The 24,463-nt window shown below is 41.0% G+C and overlaps 4 protein-coding genes and 1 non-coding gene across 14 annotated transcripts; 3 read left to right on the top strand and 2 right to left on the bottom strand.

The window, feature by feature from the left end:
- The first annotated feature begins 288 nt into the window (after positions 1-288).
- On the top strand, positions 289-3,139 carry LOC106400600 (beta-glucuronosyltransferase GlcAT14A). 7 transcript variants are annotated; one of them, XM_022703408.2, is made up of 7 exons: positions 289-474; positions 568-680; positions 1,149-1,197; positions 1,317-1,991; positions 2,071-2,146; positions 2,230-2,345; positions 2,411-3,139. In XM_022703408.2, exons 4-7 carry the CDS (start codon positions 1,415-1,417, stop codon positions 2,914-2,916), a joined length of 1,275 nt encoding a protein of 424 aa, XP_022559129.1. In that variant the 5' UTR covers positions 289-474; positions 568-680; positions 1,149-1,197; positions 1,317-1,414; the 3' UTR covers positions 2,917-3,139. The 7 variants fall into 7 exon arrangements, with proteins under 7 accessions (XP_022559129.1, XP_013696404.1, XP_013696403.1 ...); XM_013840950.3 differs by lacking the exon at positions 1,149-1,197 and having other exon boundaries at positions 1,323-1,991; XM_013840949.3 differs by lacking the exon at positions 1,149-1,197.
- Positions 3,114-6,706, bottom strand: LOC106400599 (protein SPA1-RELATED 3-like). 4 transcript variants are annotated; one of them, XM_048757021.1, is made up of 7 exons: positions 5,569-6,704; positions 5,329-5,486; positions 4,362-5,256; positions 4,146-4,292; positions 3,705-4,016; positions 3,574-3,635; positions 3,114-3,299 (listed from the first exon to the last, which is right to left on the bottom strand). In XM_048757021.1, the coding sequence occupies exons 1-7, from the start codon at positions 6,211-6,213 to the stop codon at positions 3,293-3,295; spliced, it is 2,226 nt and encodes a 741-aa protein (XP_048612978.1). In that variant the 5' UTR covers positions 6,214-6,704; the 3' UTR covers positions 3,114-3,292. The 4 variants fall into 4 exon arrangements, 3 of the variants coding, with proteins under 3 accessions (XP_048612978.1, XP_013696400.2, XP_022559126.2); XM_013840946.3 differs by having other exon boundaries at positions 3,114-3,490; positions 3,576-3,635; positions 5,569-6,697; XM_022703405.2 differs by having other exon boundaries at positions 3,114-3,490; positions 3,576-3,635; positions 5,329-5,497; positions 5,569-6,004.
- Positions 6,707-10,081: 3,375 nt separating this feature from the next.
- Positions 10,082-11,136, bottom strand: LOC125586985 (lectin-like protein At3g16530). The gene has a single exon (XM_048757020.1). It carries the CDS (start codon positions 11,076-11,078, stop codon positions 10,248-10,250), a length of 831 nt encoding a protein of 276 aa, XP_048612977.1. The 5' UTR covers positions 11,079-11,136; the 3' UTR covers positions 10,082-10,247.
- Positions 11,137-11,575: 439 nt separating this feature from the next.
- On the top strand, positions 11,576-11,647 carry TRNAK-UUU. Its single transcript has one exon. It is a non-coding gene; the product is annotated as a tRNA-Lys (tRNA).
- A 10,927-nt stretch (positions 11,648-22,574) lies between these two features.
- On the top strand, positions 22,575-23,390 carry LOC125587323. The gene has a single exon (XM_048757575.1). The coding sequence runs from the start codon at positions 22,575-22,577 to the stop codon at positions 23,388-23,390; it is 816 nt and encodes a 271-aa protein (XP_048613532.1).
- The last annotated feature ends 1,073 nt before the right edge of the window (positions 23,391-24,463 follow it).

Genomic DNA, 24,463 nt, shown 5'->3' with positions numbered 1-24,463 from the left:
TATGTAAATATCTAATTAATTCTTTACTAGATACACACTCAAGTAATAAATAAAGAAAACGAGAGTTGCTATCACATTCACATTACCATACGTGTCTGTTACACTGGCTACGCAATAAATATATGTTTTGTCATAAAAAGGGTAAGAGTTCTAATCCTCTACACTCACATCCACAGATACTATCTGATTCATCCATTGGATGGCGGGTCTGGTTACGTGCCGGCCTCTGATTAGCTTACTTGTACGGTCTTAGTGTAAACTGCAGAGAATAATTAAAGAGTTTTTCTTTGTCTTCTGCGTTTTAATTAATCAAAATTTTAAAACCAAAAATCGTGTAGATTCCTGTAATAAAGGAACAGAGAGACTAAAGTAAAGTTGCTGAATGAATAAATTTTTTTCTCTCTTGTTTAAAACTTATAAAAATAGAAAATTTCAACGAATTGGGAGTATCACACACGCTCATCGAATTTCCAGGTTAGAAAAATCGTTAAGTTTGAATTTTCTATTTTGTTTATTGAGATCTCACTGTCTGTCTTCATCTCTTCTATGTAACTTTACTACTCTCAGACACAGGAGTGTTCCCGTGTTCTTTGAGCACAAAAGTATAGCATCAAGAAAGCGCATACAAAAAAAGATTCCTTTGCATCGAGATTAAACAGAGGATCTACGCAACGAACCAGGTTTCTTCATCTCATTAATCTCTATCGTCCGTCAAGCTTTCGTTTCTCGATCTCTTTATCTAAATCTCTAGATTTGTTTATATGGTGTTATTGGTGGGTCTGAGTTTAGTATGTTCTGTAGTGCGCTAGATCTAAATCGCAGCTTCGAGATTCTGATGGTGTCGGTGGTGTTTGAGAATAGTTCTTATATTTGATGCACGACGGATGGATAATAAAAACTTGATCTTAGGGATATAATCTACGGGAAGGGCTTTTTAGAAATATTCCTTTTTTTTTTTGTAATCGGTAATGCCACTTTTGAGAGGTTTTAAAAAGAGTTGTAATAAGTTGCTTAATATGAGGTTAATCTAGCTGCTGAGATGTCCTATTGATTGATTGGTTGATGATGAATCCTAGTCCGAAGATGTTTTTATGGGGTGGAGAGCCTTGTCGTCTTAATTTTTAATTATCTCTATATTTGTGTCGTAGTTCTCAAGCTTTGAGCTTTGATGTTGCGTGAGAATCTGGCAACTTAAATGTGCGTGTTTTAGTAAATCTTCTTCTTACTATATATGTGGCTCTCAAAACTCTACCAAGGTTTCTCACTGTCTCTGTCTGATCGAGCCTGAACTCGAGATTGTTTGCTTATTCTAAAAGATTCAGACTTTCAAGAAGAGCTGTGAATCAAATATACACTTGACGGTTTTCTTCTAGAAGGGCTTGTTTTCTCGTCTCATGATCACTGCTTCACAGCAATGGGGTATGTAGTAAACGTGGAGAAGAGATGGGTATTCCCTCTCGTCATCACATCTCTCGTCTGCGTTTTCCTCCTCGCAACCTCTTTCAACATGGGCCTCGTCTCCTCCCTCCGCAAAATCAACGGCATTTTCTCCATCATCCCTTCCCCTCTCGCCAAAAACCAAACCACCAAGCTCGACTTCGCCGAGTCCAAAGTCGCTAAACAAACCCGTCCTCACGAAGACAAGCTCCCTCGTTTCGCGTACCTCGTCTCCGGGTCCAAAGGAGACGTGGAGAAGCTCTGGAGAACGCTTAGAGCAGTGTACCATCCGAGAAACCAGTACGTTGTCCACATGGATCTCGAGTCTCCCGTGGATGAGAGACTAGAGCTGGCTTCTCGGATTAATAAGGATCCCATGTATTCCAAAACCGGGAATGTCTATATGATAACAAAGGCTAATCTTGTCACGTATAGAGGACCGACGATGGTGGCTAATACACTTCACGCTTGTGCTGTTTTGCTTAAGAGAAGCGCTAACTGGGATTGGTTTATTAATCTCAGTGCTTCAGACTATCCCCTGGTTACACAAGATGGTAATTAAAAAAAAAAAAAAGATTTGGTCTTATATCTTGTGTTTGATTAACTTACTGACACTCTTCTCTGTGTTTGAAGATCTGCTTCATACGTTTTCGACTCTGGACCGGAACCTCAACTTTATCGAACACACAAGTGATCTCGGTTGGAAAGAGTAAGTTTTTTTTCTTCTTCTCTTACGTTCTTGAGTTGAATCTTTTCTCTTTGTGTTCTTAGTTCCTTTTTTACTTTGTGAAGGGAGAAGAGAGCAATGCCAGTAATGATTGATCCTGGACTCTACATGTTGAACAAATCAGATATATACTGGGTCACACCTCGTCGAAGTTTGCCAACTGCGTTTAAACTATTCACTGGTTAGTCAGTCCTCTTTGAAGCTCCATTGTTGCTGTAAGATTCTTAACTCTTCTTGTTGTCACAGGATCTGCTTGGATGGCTCTGTCACGTCCCTTTGTAGAGTACTGCATATGGGGATGGGACAACTTACCAAGAACTCTCCTAATGTACTACACCAACTTCGTCTCATCGCCAGAAGGTTACTTCCAAACAGTAATCTGCAACGTCCCCGAGTTCTCAAAAACCCCGCTCAACCATGACCTCCACTACATCTCATGGGACACTCCCCCGCAGCAGCACCCTCACGTGTTGTCCCTCAACGACACGTCGCAGATGATATCCAGCGGTGCTGCGTTTGCTAGGAAGTTCAAAAGAGACGACCAAGTGCTCGATATGATCGATAAGGAGTTGCTTGGACGGAGAAACGGTGATGATGGTTTTACTCCTGGTGGGTGGTGCGGTGGGAAACCAAAGTGCTCCCAGGTCGGTGATGTGGCTAACATTAAGCCTGGTGCTGGAGCTCAGAGGCTTCAGGGACTAGTGGACAGGTTAGTCAACGAGGCTAAAACAGGAGTTAATCAGTGTAAATAGATTGAGGAATCGAATCCAGGGAGGGAGAGTTGGACTGTTTCTTACCATATATAATATATATATACATATAGGGTTTAGAGAGACACTATTAGACATTGTTTTGATTATTGAGTTAGATGTCTTGTATACCACGACACTTACTGGTCTCATATTGGAGATTAGTTTTTTCCTTGTTTGAAGCCATTTCGCAAACTAAATAAAAATTATAATCTTTTTTTTTTTTTATTGAGATGTTTCAATGTATAAACATAGTATACAAATACAAAGATTCAATATTTGTATCCTCCCTTTCTATACACAATCCTATTCTTTTTTTGGTAACAATTGTTTTATCCTATAGTACTCCCAACAAAACAGATCTCTTGCCAAGAAGAAACTACCATCACGCCACCATTTCCAGAATCTTGATGTTGCCATTGGAGTTAGCAGCGACTAAGGTAGACGACAGTCCTCGCCAGCAGATGGAAGATATGAACTGTGAGGCATCATCAACTTCTAGACCAGATGTAGAGTCAGTGTTGCTGAACATGTACGACATCACCGGCATTGGGAATGCCTTGTGGTACACGAAAACCTGTAGTTGAACCACAACAAGAAAGAAAGAATCTCAGACAATCAAGTTTAAAGTGACAATCTCGGTCAAAAGATCAAACATTTACCTCGTTAGTCTCTGAGCCTGTAGCTATATACCCATCAGAGACCGATAAGCCAACAAAGTTCTGCAACAAGCATACCATGTGTTCTCAGAAACTGGATACTTAAAAGAGAGTATACAAAGCAGATGTTACCTTTAGATTAGTGTGTCCAGCAAATGAATGAAGAGGCGTTTCGTTAACACCAGAGGCAGACATGGATAAGTCCCAAAGCTTCAGCGTGTTATCAGTAGAAGAAGACACAAGAGTAGACGAATCCACAAACTTGACATAACTCACTGTCTTACCATGACCAACCATTGTGCTAAGAGGAATCTTGGGATTCCTAAGATCGTAGTAATACACTTTGTGATCTGCAGAGCCGAATGCTAAAGACCGCCCCGAGTCTGATGGAAACTGGACACAACATACATTGGCCTTTGTCTTGATGGTTCCAATGCTAGCTCCCTGAAAAAACGTTTTGCAAAACCAAAAAAAAAACTCTTAAAATCATACATCCTGAGGATTAACATGTCTGAAAAATTTGGAGAAAACTAGGTTCAGTTTTCAATAGCCGACATTTCAAATTAGAATTGCCTGATTGATACTCCATAGCTTAACGGTTCCATCATCGCTTCCACTAGCTAGCAAAGTCGGGTCTGCTGATGAAATATTGATGGACCACACTCTCTTCTTGTGCTCCTTCATCTCTGTAACCAACTGGCTTCTTCCAACATCCCATATCTAATACCACAAATGTATGAATTTAAAAGGTTTTTAACAATTATAAATAAGGAGAATCTAAAGACTAACCTGAACAACGCCTTCAAAGTTACTTGATGCAATCTGACTCTTTATGTAGCTGTTCCAGCATACACTACTCAGCTTTGACCGGCTAGCCAACTCCACAACCGGATAGTGAATGTCCTGGTTATTGTTAACAATGGAATCACATTCAAAGATCTTGATCTTCTTGTTGACACCAGCAGTAGCGAAAAACTCTCCATCTCGGTCAAACGCAAGGGAGCAAACAAGGTTACTAGAGTTCAACAAGTCTCCTTGTTTTAGATCTGCTTTCACTCTGAGCTTACTGAATGATAAGTATTTGCACAAACCCTCAAGGAAAGGGTCTATCCACCCTCCTTGTCTTGAATCATTTTGGGAAAGATCTTTCGGTGCTGCAGAGTTGCTTACTGAGCTTTTCTCCGAACCTCTTCCGTTTTCGCTGCTTAACGGTGAATGTCTAGTTAATGACTTCCCCGAAGCAGCAGCTTTGAGTTGCCTGCGCCTTGTCAGAAAGTAGACGGTTTCTAGCTTCTTGAAGTTTCTCATCAACCTGGAGCTTTCAAGAAACGTGCTTCTTCCTTGACTCTCCTCGTCGTCCGTTTCCTCTGGGGGAATCACTTGTCTAAACCGTTTTCTTGAAGCCAATAATGTTGAAGGCTCTTCCAGGAAGCCGAGATCAGAGTATGAGCTTCCCTTTTGCTTCAAAACTAACTGTCTCTTCGCAACTTGCTCGATGTCTGAAGAAAGAAGTGAAACTGTATCCCTCAATCTATAAGCAGACTCCTGCTTTCTCTGTTGAATCATCAACAAGAACTCGAGTAACGACTCCTGTTCCTCGATTTTGTCCCTAAGCTCTATTGCTGCTTCACGTTCTTCCAGATTATCTCTTGGTTCGGTCATAAACTCGCTTTGCAGCAAGTCACTGCACCATTAAAGACAAACTTCTCGTTTAGTTCCATTTAGTAAAAAAAAATGAACAATGCACAAAACAAACCTCATTGATGGTCGACAGCTTGGCTCTGGATGCAAGAGCCACAAGCAGAAAGAAGCTTCTTTAGGACATTTGAGCAGTATCTGAGGCGGAAGCACACGATGTCTTAAACTAGACATGGTTCTTGACTTGTCTTCTCTTGAAGGCACAGGACAGAACAGCTGCAAAGGGACTAACTTTCATCTAGTTACCAAAAGCAGCTAATAATATGTTACAAAACAATGTGAGTTCTTAATCACAAACCTCGAAAAGAAGAACACCAAGACGGTAGACATCTGAAGCACAAGTACTCGTAGAACCAAACTCCTCTTCAGGGCTTGTATACCAACTCGTCTCCATCGCTAACACATGTTTCATCGGAAACGGTTGCTTCTTCTCTTCCTCTAGCTTCTCTACTTGCCTCTCCAAGATATTGTTATAGGATCCAGCGTCCTCTCTTTTCTTATGGCTAACTGGACCGTCCTCCAAGGAATCAGCAGACCCCGAGTCGGAGCAAGAAGCGGACTCAATGAATGAAACATGGTTAAACGAAGACATGACAAAGCAAGAAGGTCTAACGTTATGAACAACAATGCCTTGAGAGTGAGCCACATTCACAATCTCCACGATTTGTCTGAAAACGTGCAAGCACTCGAAAACGTCTACGCACCGTTCAGGCTTGTCCAGCCACTGTCTCAAGCTGACATCGCCCCATTCCAAGGATCTAACAAAAGGGTCATCAATCCCTAAAGAATCTTCTTCGCTGGATTTGTGTGCGCTGCTACCAAACACGCTTAACGGTTTCGAACGAGGTGTGACTCTCTCGAGCGGTGAGAACTCAGTGTTCCTGTCTGAAACGCCAGAGGTATTGAGGAACCCTCTAGAGTTGGAGTTTGAAGAGTCTTCCATCTATCATCCGCAAAAGGCTACTAACTAGAAACCACCAATAAGTAGGCAATGAGTTCTCTGGATTCTCAACTCTAACTGGAACCATGTCGGATTCAGCAGCTCATTGCTTTAAGAGCTTAGACACTCAGAATGTAAAAAGCCCTTTTTCGAGTGATCCCAACCACACAAAAGGAAACCCTTAGGCTAGAAAAGGAAGAACATTCAACCCATTTGAGGAAACCAACCAAAAGATATAAATGCCCAAATAAAAATGCAAACTTTGATCATATAAAAAAAAAGAGCCAAAAAAAGGAAGGAAGCTTCTGTACCGCAAAAGCTAAAGTGAGAGGGAGAGAAGATAAGAAGGACCTGAGAGAGGCCAACCAACCAGAAATGATCTTTTCGAGATTGAAACAGAACCACACATACAATACAGAAACACAGTTTTTTTTTTCTTCCTCCTGTTTTTTAACTCGAGAAAAGCAGAAGCAGCCACACTCTACTCTCGTAAAAAAAGTCTCGGCCTTTTAGAATAAAAACAAAAATAACGACTGCTGAGAGAAACGATTCACTGTCGACGAGTCGTTGTTTACTAGTATATATTTTAATGGGATATCTCTTTTAGTTCAGGTTTTCTTTCGATTTTGATAATCCTCTCTTTACACGCAAGCAACGTGGTTACTCTAGGGCCTTACAAATCACCATAACAGAAAAAGGACAACATTTACATGAGGGGGAATGTATAAAATATAGGCAAACATTGGGGGTCAAATCTTCAAACTTTTGCTCTGGAATAAAGAAACATTTCTTATGAATTTTCTTTTTTGACACAAAAACATTTCTTATGAATAACGCACAAAATGACCAGATTCTTTTCAAGAGCAATGAATTTTTTTTTTTCTTTTTTTTTTCACGATCAATTAATCTCTCCAAAGACAATTAATTTCGTTTAAGTTTTTTTCAAAAGGTGGAAAGGAAGTTATCATTAAATCAGTAGTCACGGCTTTGTCTAACCATGTGATGTCTATTTATCGGCTACCAAAAGCAACGGTGAAGAAATTGACGAGTGCGGTATCAAAATTTTGGTGAAGCCCAAGAAAAAATACAAGGGGTATGTACAAACAAGGACGAAGGAGGTCTAGGCTTTAAGGATATAACAGATTTCAATACGGCTATGCTTGGAAAGCAATTGTGGAGGCTGATAAAAAAGCCTTCAACTCTTTTTGCTAGAGTTTTTAAAGGACGGTACTATAGGAATGCCTCACTCCTAGAACCGTTCCGTTCATACTCTCCATCGTACGGTTAGAGGAGTATTGTATCTGCTAGATCTCTGGTTAGCAAAAGACCAATCAAAAGGGTGGGAACGGGGTCCTCTATCTCTGTATGGAGTGATCCATGGCTCCTAACCACTCGCCCGAGACCAGCAAACAAAAATCAACATGACACTTATCAGGACCTCACAGTGGACTCTTTGATAGATCCAATTTCACGAACTTGGAAGTCGCAAGTAATCCAGGATTGGTGGATCCCCAAGACGCTCAAATTATTGAAAGTATTCATTTGAGTAAGACTCAATTGGTGGATAGGAATGGATGGCATTTCACAAATAATGGAAAATATTCGGTTAAAACAGGATGGCATTTCACAAAACCACCAGCTTTTTATGGTCCCACAGTGGATACTCTAAAAGCTTTCTGTTGGGAGGTGAGATGTCCTCCGAAGCTTAAGCATTTTTTATGGCAAATGGTATCCGGATGTATAGCTGTTAAGAAGAATCTGCAAGCAAGAGGAATGAAGGGAGATATTTGTTGTATTAGATGTGGAGCTGAGGAGGAATCAATAAACCATGTGTTTTTTGAGTGCCCTCCTGCACGTCAAGTTTGAACTTTGTCAAAGATACCGTCTAACCCAGTCTACTTTCCCACAAGTTCACTATTTACAAATATGGATCATTTTTTCTGGAGGGTACTCCCGAAGATGGAAGATCATCATTTTGCGTGGATACTATGGTATATTTGGAAATAAAGGAATAATAAGGTCTTTAGTAATTTGGATATTGACCCAAGAGATACACTTACGCTTGCAGAAACTGAATCAACACTTTGGGCTGAAGCCCAGGTGATTAAGACTAAGCAGGCTCCACCACAGAATGAGGTTTTGAATCGGCAGCCGAGGGTTGGTCGTTGGTGTTTTATAGATGGTTCCTGGAAAGATAAAGAACCTTATTCAGGTCAAGGATGGTATAGCATACTCGAGGGCTTTCAGGGATTGATGGGTGCAAGGAATACTAGGGCATGTCTTTCACCTCTTCATGCAGAGATGGAAGCTTTGATATGGACAATGGAATGTATGAGGAATTTACATCAGTTTCATGTTACTTTTGCTACGGATTGTTCTCAATTGGTGAAGATGGTTTCGGAACCAGAGGAATGACCGGCGTTTGAGAGTTACCTGCACGACATAAAGTTACTGAAGACACATTTTACTAGCTCAGCGATCATTCATTTACCCCGGACGGAAAATCAAAAGACAGATAGTCTAGCACGATGTGCCAGAAAACAATCGTTTTTCGTCGTTCACATGGATGCGGAGTTACCGGTTTGGTTCGCAGAGTCTATATGAGTCTGTTTGTTGATGATAAAAAAAAAAAAAAGACAATAAATAGCTATGAGAATATATAAATGCCTCGGTTTATCACTTTCTTAAACAGTAACCAAGCCAAACCGTTCCGAACCGGTTTAGTTGTTGGTTTTGTAAAGAGGTTCGAGTTATCGAGGGTCATGCCGTTGAATTTAATGGGTGGTGTGGTCTGAAAGAGGAGCATAGCTTAAAAACAGAGTAATGAAACCGAGTCTTGTAAATTTGCATTGTTCGAGAGCAAGACATCGAACTCGAATTGTTAAAGAACAAGAAAAAAAAACGAATTGTCAGTTTACAGGCGCCAGTCACCAGCTCCAGGCCCTGCTAAGAAATGGACCTACTGTGTTTCAGGGGACGTGGTTTATTTTATTCGTATTTTGAGTAATATAACTGATCTCATTATCTATTTCTTGTCCCATTTCTTAATTGAACATTTTTAAAAATTCATATTCGTGTATAACCTCCCTCTCGCTATCACTACCGCAGAAACTACTTGTCCATCTTGCTTGGCAAGCGACGGCTTATTGGTTTTGGAATGGGCGAGACACAAGACTCCATGCCAACACCTTTCGCTCAACGGATCAGATATTCAAACAGATCGATCACCAACTTAGGAACAAACTTCAGAGTTTCAGGGACTCAAACCCAAATCGATCCTCCTTTATCATGCAGAGTTGGATTCGATTTGGATGATCATGATCGTGATACGCATCGACTTCTCTTCTCTTTCTTAATCGAAAAAGACTTTTCCCTTTCACCAGTGGACTTTATTCCTTGGGCTTGCTTCAGTATGGGCTTCTAGTATCTTGGGCTTGACTATTGTGACTCTAAGTATGGGCTTGTTAGCAACACTTCTATTGAACTTTTGTAAACATTTTGAATCTTTTATTTTATTTAACTAAGTAGTTTACAAAAAAAAAAAAATTGTGTATTATGTATTATGTACATATATATAATCTTTGCCTATGGAGTTCCACAAATACTTATACTTATATAATATATATATATATAATACAGTTCTAATGAGAATAACCCATTGTAGGTGGTCTAAGACATTCTACGTTTGTAGAATTCTACATGGAAAAACATATTATATATTTAGACGTTTATTATATTTTATTCGGAATATATGGCTTCAAGCATATATGGTATACAAATACAATTCATCCCTTAAAACGCTCTGTGTTAAGAAATTTGAGGGTGATATATAGGCTTCAGGCAAGATCAAGTTATTTGTTTAAAAAGAAAGTTTAAAAAGAAAGTTTAATTTATTGTCAATCTCAGAATACAAAAGAACATGAAATACAATACAAAGTAAGCCACATATCTGGCTTTTTATTTGTTTTAAGGTTTTAAACCTTAATTATTCACTCGAACGAGCATAAATAACGCAAGCTGGACTTAACCAAACCGGTTTAGTTGTTCTTGGCGGCATTTTCAAAAGACCAGCTCCAGATATCGTGACGCTCAGCGGCACGTCCCATGGAACCAGCAAAACCGACGTAACTGTTTTGTAGAATAACATCATTGAGCTCTCTCGGGCCTTGGATCAAAGGTCTCTTAGGTTTCTTCATGTTCTCAGGCGCGAGCGTAATGGTAATCCTGTTGTCTTTGTTTCTAAACTCAATCCAAGCCGTGAACCTCTCTCCACTGCTCAGGTTCACATCTTTGAACGACCAAACCTTCCTCTTCCCGACTCTCGTCTGAACCCAGTAACCAGCTTTCTCCGCGACGTTCGAAGTCATGGAGTTGATGTTGAGCCCGACGTGGTTGCCACTAATGTCTTGGAACTCCTTGTTCTGGAAAGTGTCGAACTCGACGGCAAAGAGGTTGTTCTCCGGTTTACCGTTGTTGGTTTTGTTGAGCATGCCGAGGAATCCGCCACCGGAAGCGCCGGAGTTGTCGACGGTGGGGACGACGATGAAGGCGAGGCCTTGGCCGGAGTTTGGTTTGGTGCGAGGGGTGATGGAGAAAGTGAAAGAGGTCTCGAATGAGTAAGGAGCAGAATCGTTGGAGGGTTTGAATGGGATGGGGTTGATGTAGAGACCTTGACCGTGAGAGAATGGGTTTTCGTCACGGGTCATGGACCAAGCTCCGGATCGGTCTAAACCGTCGGAGGAAGGACCAAGCTCTGCGTCTCCGAGGAAGAACAGGTTGTCTCCATCGAAGGTTTTGAAGTTGAACTTGACGGCAAAGGCTGCTTGAGCTAAGAACAGAGCAAGGAAACAGAGTTTGTGAATCTGCATTGTGTGTTTTTTGTATGTGACTGAAGTGTGAGAAGATTGATTGATGATGATGAAAGATCTCAGGGTGGTAATGTGTTTATATAAGAGTTTACGTAAGCCATCGAGTTTGATTATTCAAACTTGGTGAAAGCAATTATTCGAAAAATGGTCAAATAAATTAAGCCAAGTGGACGTGTTGGTGCGTTACAGACGCCGCCACAAGGGCCTAGCAGTGATATTGGACCTACTAATCAATGAACCATCCTTATCATTTTGCTAATTGTAGTAATTGTTTTTTTAGTAATAATTGATTGATTCTATTGCGTAGTTTCTTGTCGCCTTTCTCTACGAAACATGGTGTGAATTCATGACGACTCATGTCTAAACCTGAGATATTGACATCTTGATCATTACTCTTCCCCTGTTTGATTGATGTTTGCTTTGTCTTTTTCCAGTACGTGGATACATGAGTTATTTAGGTGTTATCAAAGTTTAACAAGAAACACTAATCATTCGATGCCGTCTTAGCTCAGTGGTAGAGCGCGTGACTTTTAATCCCGTGGCCGTAGGTTTGATCCCCACAGACGGCGGTGGATGTTTTATTGTCAAAAATCAAATTTCAATGAAGAAAGTTTTTAACAATTAAGAAGAGGAGCTCGAACAACGAAGACACTAGTGTTCCTTCTCCTTTTCGATTCTATGATGAAGGGGAGCTCAACCAAACCTGTGGTTCTGGAAGTTTGTTCGACGTGTCAACCCATGTGGATGATACCCCTATGAGCTCCTTTTTGCTGCAGTCCCTTTTCATGTTGGGCCGGTTATAGACCGGGCCGGTTATGGACATCCATCATATGGTTTATAACACTCCCCCTTAGATGTCATAACCATACAGAGTTCGTAATACGCTTTGGATGTTGCCTCATTAAAACCTTACTAGGAAAACCCAGTGGGAAAAAACCATGGTTAAAGAAAAAGAGTACAATACGCATTACTCCCCCTGTTCTGAACATCACTGAAAATCTTTCAGTCTACGTATCTCAATCTCTGTATATGTCCTTCAAGTTGGCGCATCCCAACCTGATGGTTGAGCTTCATGGATACCAATGACTAATGGTCTCAATATCAAGGCAAGGCGCCAATAGTACTTAAGGTTAGGGACGTGTATGTCTTTAGTGTCTTATGGTCGAACATGAGCTAAACATATAGGAGATTCTCGACAAGAACACATGTCCGGCCTAGTATGGCTTGTCTATTACATCAAGGCGCCAATGGTACTTGGGTAATGGACTTTACCGGACCAAAGACATATTTCTTGTCCTTCTTGGGACCAAAGGATCCGTGTCCAAGTCAGGGATATTCACGACCATGTCCTTCTTGTGGACCAAACAGATCAGTGTCTAAAACAAGTGATCTCACGCCATTTACTAGATAATGGGTGAGACTGGTCCACATTAAATCCCTTGAGTACCCTTTTCTGTATATACTATTTGATGCACAAGGATTTCATTGTTAATGTACTCAAGCTGTAGTCTCAAACAAAACTTTGTTTTCCATGATCTTTCATCTCAAACTCTTTCTTGAGATATTCAATTATTTGGGAAATTGTACCCAGAGGTTCCTAGAATATTCAGATCATATACTTTGATGATTATCAATATTGTTCTCGAGAACTTGTTGTACTTTCAGCTCAATACCCTCTAGTACTTTCATTATCCAGTGGATCATATAAATATGCAGCCATTACATCAATTTGCTGCAAGTCTACTTTTTCTCTCTTATATAGCCAGACTTATGAGAAATCTAAAAGTAGTTGCATCCACCACATGGGAGTATGTCTCCTCATAATCTATTACTGGTCTTTGTGAGAATCCTTGTGCAACATTAGCTTTATATCTCACGATTTCTATTCCTCACAAGACCCATTTATATCCACTGGTTTTAACATCATATGGCGTTTTAATCATATGGCCAAATACGCATTTCTTCTTTAAACTATTTAACCCCACGTTTCCATTCAATCCAATTTGTTCTACGAGTGTGCACTCTTATACTAACGTGGGTTCATGATCCTCGCTTATATTCATAAATTCAAGTGCTACCTTGTATGCAAATAAATCATCTTATGTCGACATTCTTTATTGGTTCCATTATGTTCCAGACATGATATAATCGATTGAGATTCATTATTATCAGGACCTTTAATACTTTGCAGCTTGGCGTCCCAAGCTACATTGTTTGGTACATGTACCTTAGAGCCGGCCGGCCTTATCTCCATGTATGGGATGCTTTCCTTAGTAACCTCGGATTTGGATTTTGATTATCATTCTTTGCACCTTTCTTTTGTTTCCGAAGATTCTTATCTTTTGGAACCTATTGGTCTATCTTGTATAGAGTCTGTAGCAACTTGACTGTGTCTCTCTTGGACATAAATTTCGTTGGTGCTTCACAAGCTGGTTTATATATGACTTAGTCATTTTTCGGGTCAGCAAATGTGTCTGGCATTTGATTAGCTAGCTTTGCAAATATATAATTTTTGGACGTCTATTTCACACTCTTTAGTCCGAGGATCTTGCCAAGACAATGATGGTCGATGCCATTCTGTTTCTCTTACCAGCTTATTATTTTATCACCCTAATGTTGGATAGTCGGATCCACTAAACTTTGCAATCCGTGTTCTTGGCCACTAAATAGATCACCCATATTTGGCTCAAGGTACTTCACTATTTGTGGGAGATTCATATCCAACATATATCCTCATCCTCATCCTCTTCTAATGATCCATCTTAGACGGCACATATATTTGTGGTGGCTTATCCAAATATCTCAAGATGGTATATGTCTGGCTCATGACCCGCAATAAATTTGAGATGGGAATATCTATGCTCACTTAAATGGTCTGATGCTTATTAGTTAAGGTGCATGTAAATTCGTGTGTCCCCAAGCCTTGGACTGAGAGTTTGGACCTATGGGTAATGGCCAATACAGATTTATAAAAGGATTCAGCCAAGCTATATATAGTATGGACATGTGCGGATTTGTCCTCACTGCCCCCTCATGGACATACTATAATCTTTAAGTGCTTTGGGACATCATGACCTAATGAGTTTCCCTTGTGTTCATGCTACACACGTGAGATTCTATGGGATAACTCTTTGTGCCTTTTCCAATATCAATTTCGCATCACGTTTTGGACCAGGATGGCCAATCCGGTCATGCCATAAAGTGTATAATTTCGTGGGTAAATCATTCTGGTTACCATGACTTTTGCCTCTATCATACTGATCTTGGCATAGTCTAGATCAATAGGGAATGCATGTATAGTCTTTAGGACTTAATATGGCCTTGGGCGATTTTCATAACTCTAAAGGAACTGTTGTTTCTTTTTGCCTATTGTATCATTGTGGAAACCATTCTTATATCTCTATATTTTATAATCTCAATGGGCTTCTCTAGGTGAATATAAAGCATCTAAATGCTTGCCCTTATACATATCTGGCCATAGACCTTAATGTGTACCATACCCACAATTTGTAAACTCATATTGGCGTTTTTTAATAAAATCATTCATTCCTTTTATTAAGTTTTAATAAAACAAGTTCGAAGAAATGAAAACATAGAAATGAAAAACACCAAAACAAAGAACACAGAAATTTAGATTACAAATGTTGAAACCAATCTTCAGTCTTTTAGACAATCTGAAATTTCATAATCCATAAGATCGTCCTTCTCATGATTGAAGTCATTTTCATCATCTTGGTAAGTCATATGGGCTTCAGGATTCTTCCCTTTCAGACTCTCTTGATAGAGGTCAACAAGATGCTTGGGAGTCCTACAAGTCTTAGCCCAATGATTGCTCATACCACACCTATGGCACACGGATTCGTCTGGTTTGGTCGAGTGTTGGGGTTTAAATGAATATCCATGGCCGCGACCATGACCTCGTCCAAATGAGCCATGGTCTCGACCATTTCCTCGCCCGCGGCCAAAAGATCTTCGACCGCGTCCACGTCCGTTCGACTTGTCTCGACTACGGCCATACTGGCCGTTTCCTTGGACGTGGTTGGACTCTTTATTGTCCTCTGTCGTGTGTGCTTCAGGTAGTGGAGCAGATCCAAGAGGTCTCATTTGACTGTTTCTCATCAATAATTCATTGTTCTGCTCAGCGAGCAAGAGACAAGAAATAAGATTAGCATAGGTCTTAAAACCTTTCTCACGGTACTGTTGTTGTAACAGCACATTGCTTGCATGGAAAGTGGAAAAGGTTTTCTCAAGCATATCATGTTCCGTAATACTTTCACCACACAGTTTCATTTTGGAAACAATCTTAAACAGTGCAGAGTTATACTCGTCCACAGACTTATAGTCTTGGATTCTGAGATTCGTCCAATCAAACCAAGCTTTTGGTAAGATCACCATTCTCTGGTGATCATATCTCGATTTCAATTCATTCCAAAGATCTAGTGGATTCTCAATGGTTAGATACTGATCCTTGAGACTCTCAGCTAGATGATGACGAATGATCAAGATGGCTGTGTAACGATCTTTCTCATTATCATTATTGTTCTCGGTGATACATTCACAGAGACCCTTGGATTTCAGGATGATCTTAGCATCGAGCGCCCATTGAAGGTAATTATCTCCAGAGAGATTTAGGGCAACGAAATCCAGGTTGTTGATTTTCGACATCTGAAATCATAGATTAATATCTTTAGGTCTTTAGGAATAGAGTTTAAACGAATAGGGTTTTAGGTTTAAACAATCAATCAATGCCTCACGGCCAAGATCTATGCCTCTCGGCTAATAAGCATGCCGCACGGCCATGAATGCAATCGGTTCAATCTTATGCATTTAGTTTGTCATGTAATTGCAATCCTAACATACATTGTTTATATATGATGAAATCAATACAAACAAACCTCTCGGCCAAACAAAAGAACAAGCCACACGGCTACTTGATTTGATTCAATACCATTCCTAGAAAAGTTCTAAGTGCAATTTGCAATCAATCAATTGTGATCAAATTAGGGTATGAATGCAACAAGGCCACACGGCCACAAGGTATGATCAAGAACTATTAACCTAGAATGCAACAAGGCCACAATTCAGATTTGATTTCAAAATAATCTAGACTAGGTTATTAGGGTTTCAGTTTAAACAATCTAAAGAATCTTAATTCATTCAGATTCAAATTTAAACAATCTTAGCAATAGTTCTAGGTGATCAAATCAATCAATTAATATTCAATTCAAACAATCAAAATCGATTTTCAAAATTAGGATTTTAGGGTTTCGATTTAATTAACAAGCAATTACAATTTCAGGATGATCAATTCAATCTCAATTAACATTCAATCAGTTTTAATTAATCAGTTTTTCGAATTAGGGTTTAGGTATTTCCGAAAATTTGATCTTAGATCAAAGAGATTTGATTTGAGATTCAAAACCTTTAAGGCTTTGATTTTAACTGATCAATGGATCAATCTCGATTTTAGGGTTTGAAGATCGAACTTATAGAGCTTCGATTTACTCATTAGGGATTGATCTATTATCCTATGGCTTTTATCTTTAGAGATTAGGTTTTATGGTTTCATTCTTTACAAACAATCCAAATTTGATTTTCATGTTCTTAGAATTCAAATTTACCTTTAGTTTTAGTAGATTGTTGAAACCGGACCACCAAGAGAATGAACCTCGAGCTGGGCAGGAACGCGAGCTGAACACGAGCTGGCCTGGACGCGAACGGATTTAGGTTGGAGACGCGAGCGGCTCTGATGCGAACGGGGAGCTTGCAGTCTGGAACGCGAGCTGTTCTTGATGCAGGATGGAGCTGAGTTTGTCTAGGATCAGGAACGCCTTGGGGCTGGAGCTGATCAGGTGGACACGATCTGGAACGGAGTCGCGAACGGATTAGGGTTCGTCGGTATCGTCGGGTTCGGTTTAGGGTTTTAAAGCAAATCGGACGCGCACAGTATATGTGCGTGAGGGCGCGTTGGTGGTCAGATCGACAAGCGGTTTGCACTGACTGATTAGTCTCGTCAAATAAATTAAGCCAAGCGGACGTGTTGGTGCGTTACAGACGCCGCCACAAGGGCCTAGCAGTGATATTGGACCTACTAATCAATGAAGAACCATCCTTATCATTTTGCTAATTCTAGTAATTGTTTTTTTAGTAATAATTGATTGATTCTATTACGTAGTTTCTTGTCCCCTTTCTCTACGAAACATTGTGTGAATTCATGATGACTCATGTATGAACCTGAGATATTGACATCTTGATCATTAATAATAGCACCAGTACATTGCGCATTGTCTAAGAATATGAAAAATAAAATTGAAAAAAACTGAGTGTGGAGTTTGCTTGGTTGCTTTATTAGTTATATCATTTTAATCCATGTGTTGAGTGGTCTAGATGAGCTTTATTGTGAGACATTTTGAGAGTTTGCAATGCTTTAAAGCCAATAACTGGCTATTATGATTATGATGAGTCGTTCTCTCTCTTGATAGTGTTGAACGAAGAATATAAGTCTTGACAGATAATGTACCTAAGAAGTTATACCGATGAAGAATAGAGAGACACAAAGAACGAAAGATAGAAATATTGTGAGAGAGAAGATTCTATGAGAGATTTATGATAGGTTTAATGTAGATTTAGGAAATATATTAATCAAAATATGAAAGTTTCCATATTTTCGTGATTTGGCTATAATATGTATCTTACGTTGTGCAGAACACTACCTAGAGGGTGGAAAGTTTATTATTCCGTATGCGTAACATAAGGTAAAAGACAGAACATTTATGACACATAAACAAAAATAAGTAATTCATATAGTCGTGGCTATAAATTGTAATAAAGCTACATGTGGACTAAAGACATCTTGCTAGAATATAACCTAACAAATTCTAGCTAAGATAGAATATACAAAAAAGTTTTATTTGTGTTATATACCCATGATGGATCTATGTATAATATACTTAGTATCCGATTTCTAAACTAAGTAGATGGCTATAATGAAGATTCTATCCACAACTAGGGTATAAAATAAGATCCGATCGATTGCGTAAAGCCCGCAGTAGCAACGGAAAATAAAATATGATGAAAACTTTCAATTGAATATTTGATTTGCTAAGAAAAAAGTAGGGCGACAGAAAAGCCGAGCAATGGCGACCACGCCGCCGCGTGTTTCAATCGAAGATTCTGACGGCTCCCGGGGATCCGAAAACAATGGTGGTGAAGAGGTTTTGAGAAAGGAGGGAAGTGAGATCTCTCCCGAGATTTTGAAGGAGAACAGAGGGGTTGTGAAGGTGTGGAGTGCCGATGACGGTGGCCCCAATGTGGGGGGAAGGACGACGAGTGAAGCAGAGGCCTCGATGTCTTTATCGGAGTATCGGATCGTCAACGACAAAGAGGAGCTGATTCCAAGAAAGATGTCTCTGGCTCTGGAAGCTGAGAAGGAGAAGAATTCTTATGCTGAGGTTGTGAATGAAGGCTCGACGCCGGGCCTTGTTCCAGAGTTTACTGTGGTTGATGGTGTTGCGGATATCAAAATTCTTGTGGAGGTTTTTGAGGATGTTGCGCCGCTATGGAAGAGTTGTGTGGTTGGGTATTTCATGGGTGACTCGCCGTTTATCGGATCAATTTATTATACGGTAAACAGAATATGGGGCTCCCCCAAAACGAAGGTCGACGTCCAGTTCATTAGCAAACGAACAGTTCTCTTTAGGATTGAAGATGAGCAGGTGAGGAAGCGGGTCTTGCGGAGGAAGTACTGGCACATTGCTGATGTTCCATTAGTAGTCAGTGAGTGGAACCCGGAAACTGCTCAGGATCCTCAAGATCTCAGTGCTCTGCCTCTGTGGGTTGATTTGGTGAATGTTCCAGGCTACCTTTACTCGCTGGATGGGCTTCGTTATTTATCTCCTACTACATGGAAATTTGTTAAGCTCCATCCAAACACTGAAAGATGTGTGCGTATGTATGTGGCAAGGGTGTTGGTGGAGGTAAACTTGATGAAACCGCTGCCTCAGAAAATCTGTTTCAAGGATAGAGATCAGGAAAGGGTCACTGTGCAGGTGCACTACCCATAGCTTCCGTCCAGGTACACCTCTTGCGAAGGGTGGGGGCATTTGGTGCAAGATTGCACTAAGGCGAAACAGTACACAATCCTTCAAAGAAACCAAACTGTGAAGAAGGAGGCAAATGCGGCTGGTTCAGATAGGCAGTTGGGGAAGTCCGAGTCAGAAGCGTCTGTAAAGGGAAAGGAAGTGGTCCTCAAATTGTTGGATGACTTGGAAAAGGTTGAAGTTATTTCGCGTAGTGCGTTGGTGGCAACTGAAGATAGTCAAAGTCATGTGGAAGCTGGTTCGAGTGGACTATTTGTTTCACAGAAGGAGGGTGATTGGAGTTTAAATGGAAGGTCAGCATCCCCAAGAAGGCTGAGCCAAACGATGCCTGTTGGAGGAGTTGAATCACCAAATGGGTTCCAGGTTCTAGGTAACATCAGAGAAGAGGGGGGATTGTGGATGAGGAGGAGGATGAGGAGGAGACCGCTATGCAGGAAGAGGACGAAGACCGTGTGCATGATCCATCCTTACGTAAGGATCAAGAGGGGGCTGTGGGTGCACGTTTGGGAACCGCTCAAGCGTCTACTATGCAATTGCCTGGCCACAAAACTAGAGGTAAAGGGAGAAGGGGAAAACAGCCTGTAATACCCACAAAGAGTTTCAATCATGCAGTTAAGGCCAGCAACAGTAAGAAAGTTTCCTCTAGGAGGAAATAATGTCGTCAATTTTCGCCTGGAATATGCATGGGTTCAATACGCCATGCAAACAACGAGCAGTTAGACATTGGCTACAAGCTGCAAGGTTGAATTTCGGTTGCTTATTGGAAAATAGGGTGCAGAAGGAAAACTTTCAGACTGTGTTTGACGCTACTTTTCCTGGATGGAGCTGTCTTCACAATTACGACTATCATCATTTAGGTAGAATTTGGGTTTGTTGGATGAATGAGGTTGAAATTGTTCCAGCCTCGATGAGCTCTCAGATGATTACTTGTTGGGTCAGAATCAAGAGCACGGGTGAGATTATGCTAGCTTCGTTTGTTTATGCCTTTAATCAGGCAAATGAACGCACAGTTTTATGGAGGGAGATGGAGGATGTCGCACCTACAACAATGGGGAACATGTATCCTTGGATAGTTCAAGGAGATTTCAATGTGATTATCTCATCTAGTGAGCATTCTTGTGGCACGCATCTGGGAGCAGGTACGACTGCCATGCGAGACTTTCAGAATGTAATAAGGTACTGTGGGTTAACTGATCTCGCGCAAATAGGATCAGTATTCACTTGGACCAACAGGCAGCCAAACAATCCGATCAGCAAGAAACTTGATAGAGTCCTGGTTAATAGCCAATGGCTCTCTGCGTTCCCGGTATCTTTAACTACCTTTGAAGCTGGAGGAGTGTCGGACCATTTAAGATGCTGGACTCAGCTCAAGCCTACTGAACCATCGACTAGGAAGCCGTTTAAGTTTTTTAACCACGTGACCAACCATCCAAGATTTCTGGAAGCGGTTGAGCAAGGTTGGAACGCTACTGCGCCACTATATCACTCTCGACTGGCCCTGAAACTTTTTCATTCTAAGCTCAAAAGCATAAAGAGTTCGCTTAGGAAGCTGAATAGAGACATGTTTGGGGATCTCCCTGCTTGTGTCAAGCAAGCATTTGAGGACCTCTGTCTGATGCAAACAAAGGCTACTTGCCTCTCCCTCCCCTGAAGCCTTTGAAGAAGTCTCAGCAGCATGGAAGTACTGGCACCATATTTCTGGCATTGAAGAGCAGTTTTATTTTCAAAAGTCGAGGGTCCAATGGATGGAACTCGAGGACCGGAATAACTGTTTCTACCACAAAGTCTGTCAAGCTCAGTGCTCCAAAAATGCAATAAGGAGAATTATAACAGAAGATAGAAGGATTCTCACCGATCTGCAAGAAATAAAGGTTGACGCGGCACAGCATTTTGACACTTTCCTTAATGGCCAGTCGAGCACTTATGAAGGTACTTCTCGGGAATATCTGCAGGAGGTGATTGAGTACAGATTTCCTGCTACAGCGGCTGCAGACCTGGTCAAGCCGGTTCAGGGTGATGAAATAAAGAAAATCTTGTTCTCTATGCCTTCAAACAAGGCCCCAAGACCAGACGGATTCTCGATGGAGTTCTACAAGGCAGCTTGGCCTGTGGTGGGGAAGGATTTCATAGCTGCAGTACAGTCTTTTTTCCTCTACAGCTTCTTGCCTAGGAGTACCAATGCAACCCTCCTCTCCTTGATCCCAAAATCACCAGAGGCTGAACGTATGCCTGTCTACAAAGTTATCTGCAAAATTCTCGCAAGGCGCCTCAAGACCACTCTTCCTTCAGTTATTGAATTGAATCAATGTGCTTTTGTCAAAGGCCGTCTTCTTCTCGAAAATGTCCTGCTCGCAACAGAATTAGTGAAGGATTATCACAAGCCGGGTGTCTCCACACACTCAGCCATCAAGCTAGATATTTCCAAGGCTTTTGATACAGTTCAATGAAGGACCATTGAAGACACGCTTCACACTATGGGCTACCCGGACCTTTTTGTTACATGGATCATGAGATGTGTTGACACTGCTGCTTTTTCTGTCTCAGTCAATGGAGAATTGAAAGGGTTCTTCTCTAGCTCCCGCGGAATCAGGTAAGGTTGCTCGCGGTCAGTGTATCAGTTCGTCATTGTTAGTAACGTGCTGTCTAGACTTCTTAACTCGGTGGTGCTGAACGGGGGCATAGGGTGTCACCCTTTCTGCACATCTATCAAGCTGACGCATCTCAGTTTCGCAGATGACATTATGGTTTTCACAAATGGGTCTCCTGCGTCATTAGAGCGAACTATTGCAATGTTTGATGAGTTTGCGAGGATCTCAGGTCTGTGTATCAACATTGCGAAGTCGACGGTATTTGCGGCTGAAACAGATAAGCAAAGGCTCCAAGAGGTGGTTGTTGCTGCTGGGTTATCTATCTCAGGCTTACCAGTCAAGTATCTTGGCTTGCCTCTCACCACTAAAACTATGTCAAGGAGTGACTATGATAAGATCAGTCATCGCTAGCATGACAAACTTTTGGTCCTCAGCGTTTTGCCTACCTAAGGCATGTATGGATTCCATTGACAGTATGTGCTCTGCTTTTCTCTGGAGCGGATCACCTGACGACTTAACAAAGGCGAAGGTCTCTTGGAAGGAGGTTTGCAAACCAAAGGAAGAGGGAGGGTTGGGGGTTCGAAGTATGAATGAGGTATCTACGGTGTTCACTCTTAAACTCATATGGAGATTACTTAATAGCAAGATATCACTTTGGGCTGACTGGGTGCGAGAACACTTAATGAGACAAGAGTCTTTTTTGGGATATTAGAGATACTGGCCTCGGCTCCTGGGTCTGGCGAAAATTACTACAGCTGAGGCCAACTACAAAGCAGTTTTTTCGTTTGGAAATTAATAATGGCCAGACCATGCGGTATTGGACAGATCTATGGCACCCTTTGGGTAGATTGATCGAGGTTGCAGATGAGATTGGAACTCAGAAACTGGGTATAGCGCATACAGCTTTGGTGAGTGAAGTGTGGAATGCGGGTCGTTGGGTCTTTCGTCGATGCCGAGACAGGCAAATGCGCAATCTTATACTAGCAGTCGAAAGCCACACCTTTGATGATGATCACACTGGTCCTGATATTGCTCTATTGAAGCGGGGGACAAATGAGTATGGTAAGAGCTTCTCTACTACGGAAACGTGGCAGCAGATACATGTGCATAGCCCTACTACGGCATGGAGTAAAGTGATATGGTTCGCCTTAGGAGTACCTCGTTTTGGATTCATTTCTTGGCTTGCAATAAGGAATAGGTTATCTACGGGGGATCGCATGTGCGCTTGGGGCCAGACCCAAGGATGCTTGTTCTGCGGTGAGCCTAACGAGTCACGGGATCACCTTTTTTTCGCCTGCCCCTACACTTACACGCTTTGGCTAGAGGTAGTAGGAACACTTCTGGGCCGACCTCCTGATCCAGACTGGGAAACTACACTTCATCTTCTTGCTACACACAGTTTTGATCGCCTTACCTATGCCCTTCTGCGCCTAGTTTTCCAAGTTACAATCTACATGGTTTGGAGAGAGATGAATGACAGGAAACACCAAAAGAGGTCACGACAAGCTATCCAATTGGCTAAGGTAGTTAAGAAAGCCGTGAAAAATCGTCTACTGTCAGTTAAGTACTGGGAGAAACCTCGGCTGCGAGGTCTGATGCAGATCTGGTTCCATGCACACTCTTAGGCTATAATTCTTTTTTTTCTCAATTTTTGTATATAACTATTCTTTCTCATGATGATTAATAAATTTAACATTTCATCAACAAATAAATAAATAAATAAAATATGATTCCACTATTTTCTTAAATAATTTTAAACATATAAATAGTCATATTTATGTTTCCAATGATTTTCATGTTTTTTATATTTTTAAAATTTAGTTTACTATTTTTTCCATTACAGAAGGGTAAAACCTGTCCAAAATAACCACAAATATCAAAAGTTCTATTATGAAAAATAAAAGTTGAGAGTATCTTTTTTCTTCTTCTAATTCTCCCTTTATTTTATTCTTATTTTCTCAATAATTGAATTAGAGTAATAATTTATCTCATTATCTACTTATTGTCCCAAATCATCTTCTTTTTTGTTATCTAATATTTTATTAACGGGTCAAGGTCCAAATGGACCAAGCTCAACCGAAACAGTACACAGAAGTTCCAACCAACGGGCCGAAACTTTACAAACAACTTGGACCGTAAGCCCAAAGTTGGAACCCGTTGAGGAAGATGCTGGCTCATCCCACCATGTAGACGAACGCCATGCGCTCTGAAACATGCGTTAAGGAGAGGACATGCCACCTTCCACCGACGCTAGAGTGGAGACTCGATGAAACTCCGCCGTCAAGCAGAGTCAAGCCGATGAAGAACAGCTCACGACGGAACCATCTTCACGGCGGAACAAGCACACCGGATCTGTGTTTTCCAAAAAACGAATCGTCTACAATCTAACCCAATACCATCGATCTTCCTGCTTAATAAATAATAATCTTCAATGATTGAGAAGAAGCCCGAAGATAAAAAAATCTCATGACGAGAAGATGAAGAAATAAATCAAGGCTGAGGAAAGAGAGTCAATTGGGAAGAGAGGAACCAGAAACGCCGATCAACGAACTGGAAAAATCCCGGTGAGAAGCCGTCTCCGTCTTCGAGAAGAAACATGACGCTGAGACAAAAGCCGGCTCCTTCAAAGAGAGCGCAAGCCACCGGAGTCAGAAGCTGGCTATACTCGTCGAAGAGACCGTAATATACCGGAGACAAA

This window comes from Brassica napus, chromosome C5 (assembly GCF_020379485.1).
Source record: "Brassica napus cultivar Da-Ae chromosome C5, Da-Ae, whole genome shotgun sequence".
Taxonomy (NCBI): Eukaryota; Viridiplantae; Streptophyta; class Magnoliopsida; order Brassicales; family Brassicaceae; genus Brassica; species Brassica napus.
This window is presented reverse-complemented; position numbering and strand designations above follow the sequence as displayed.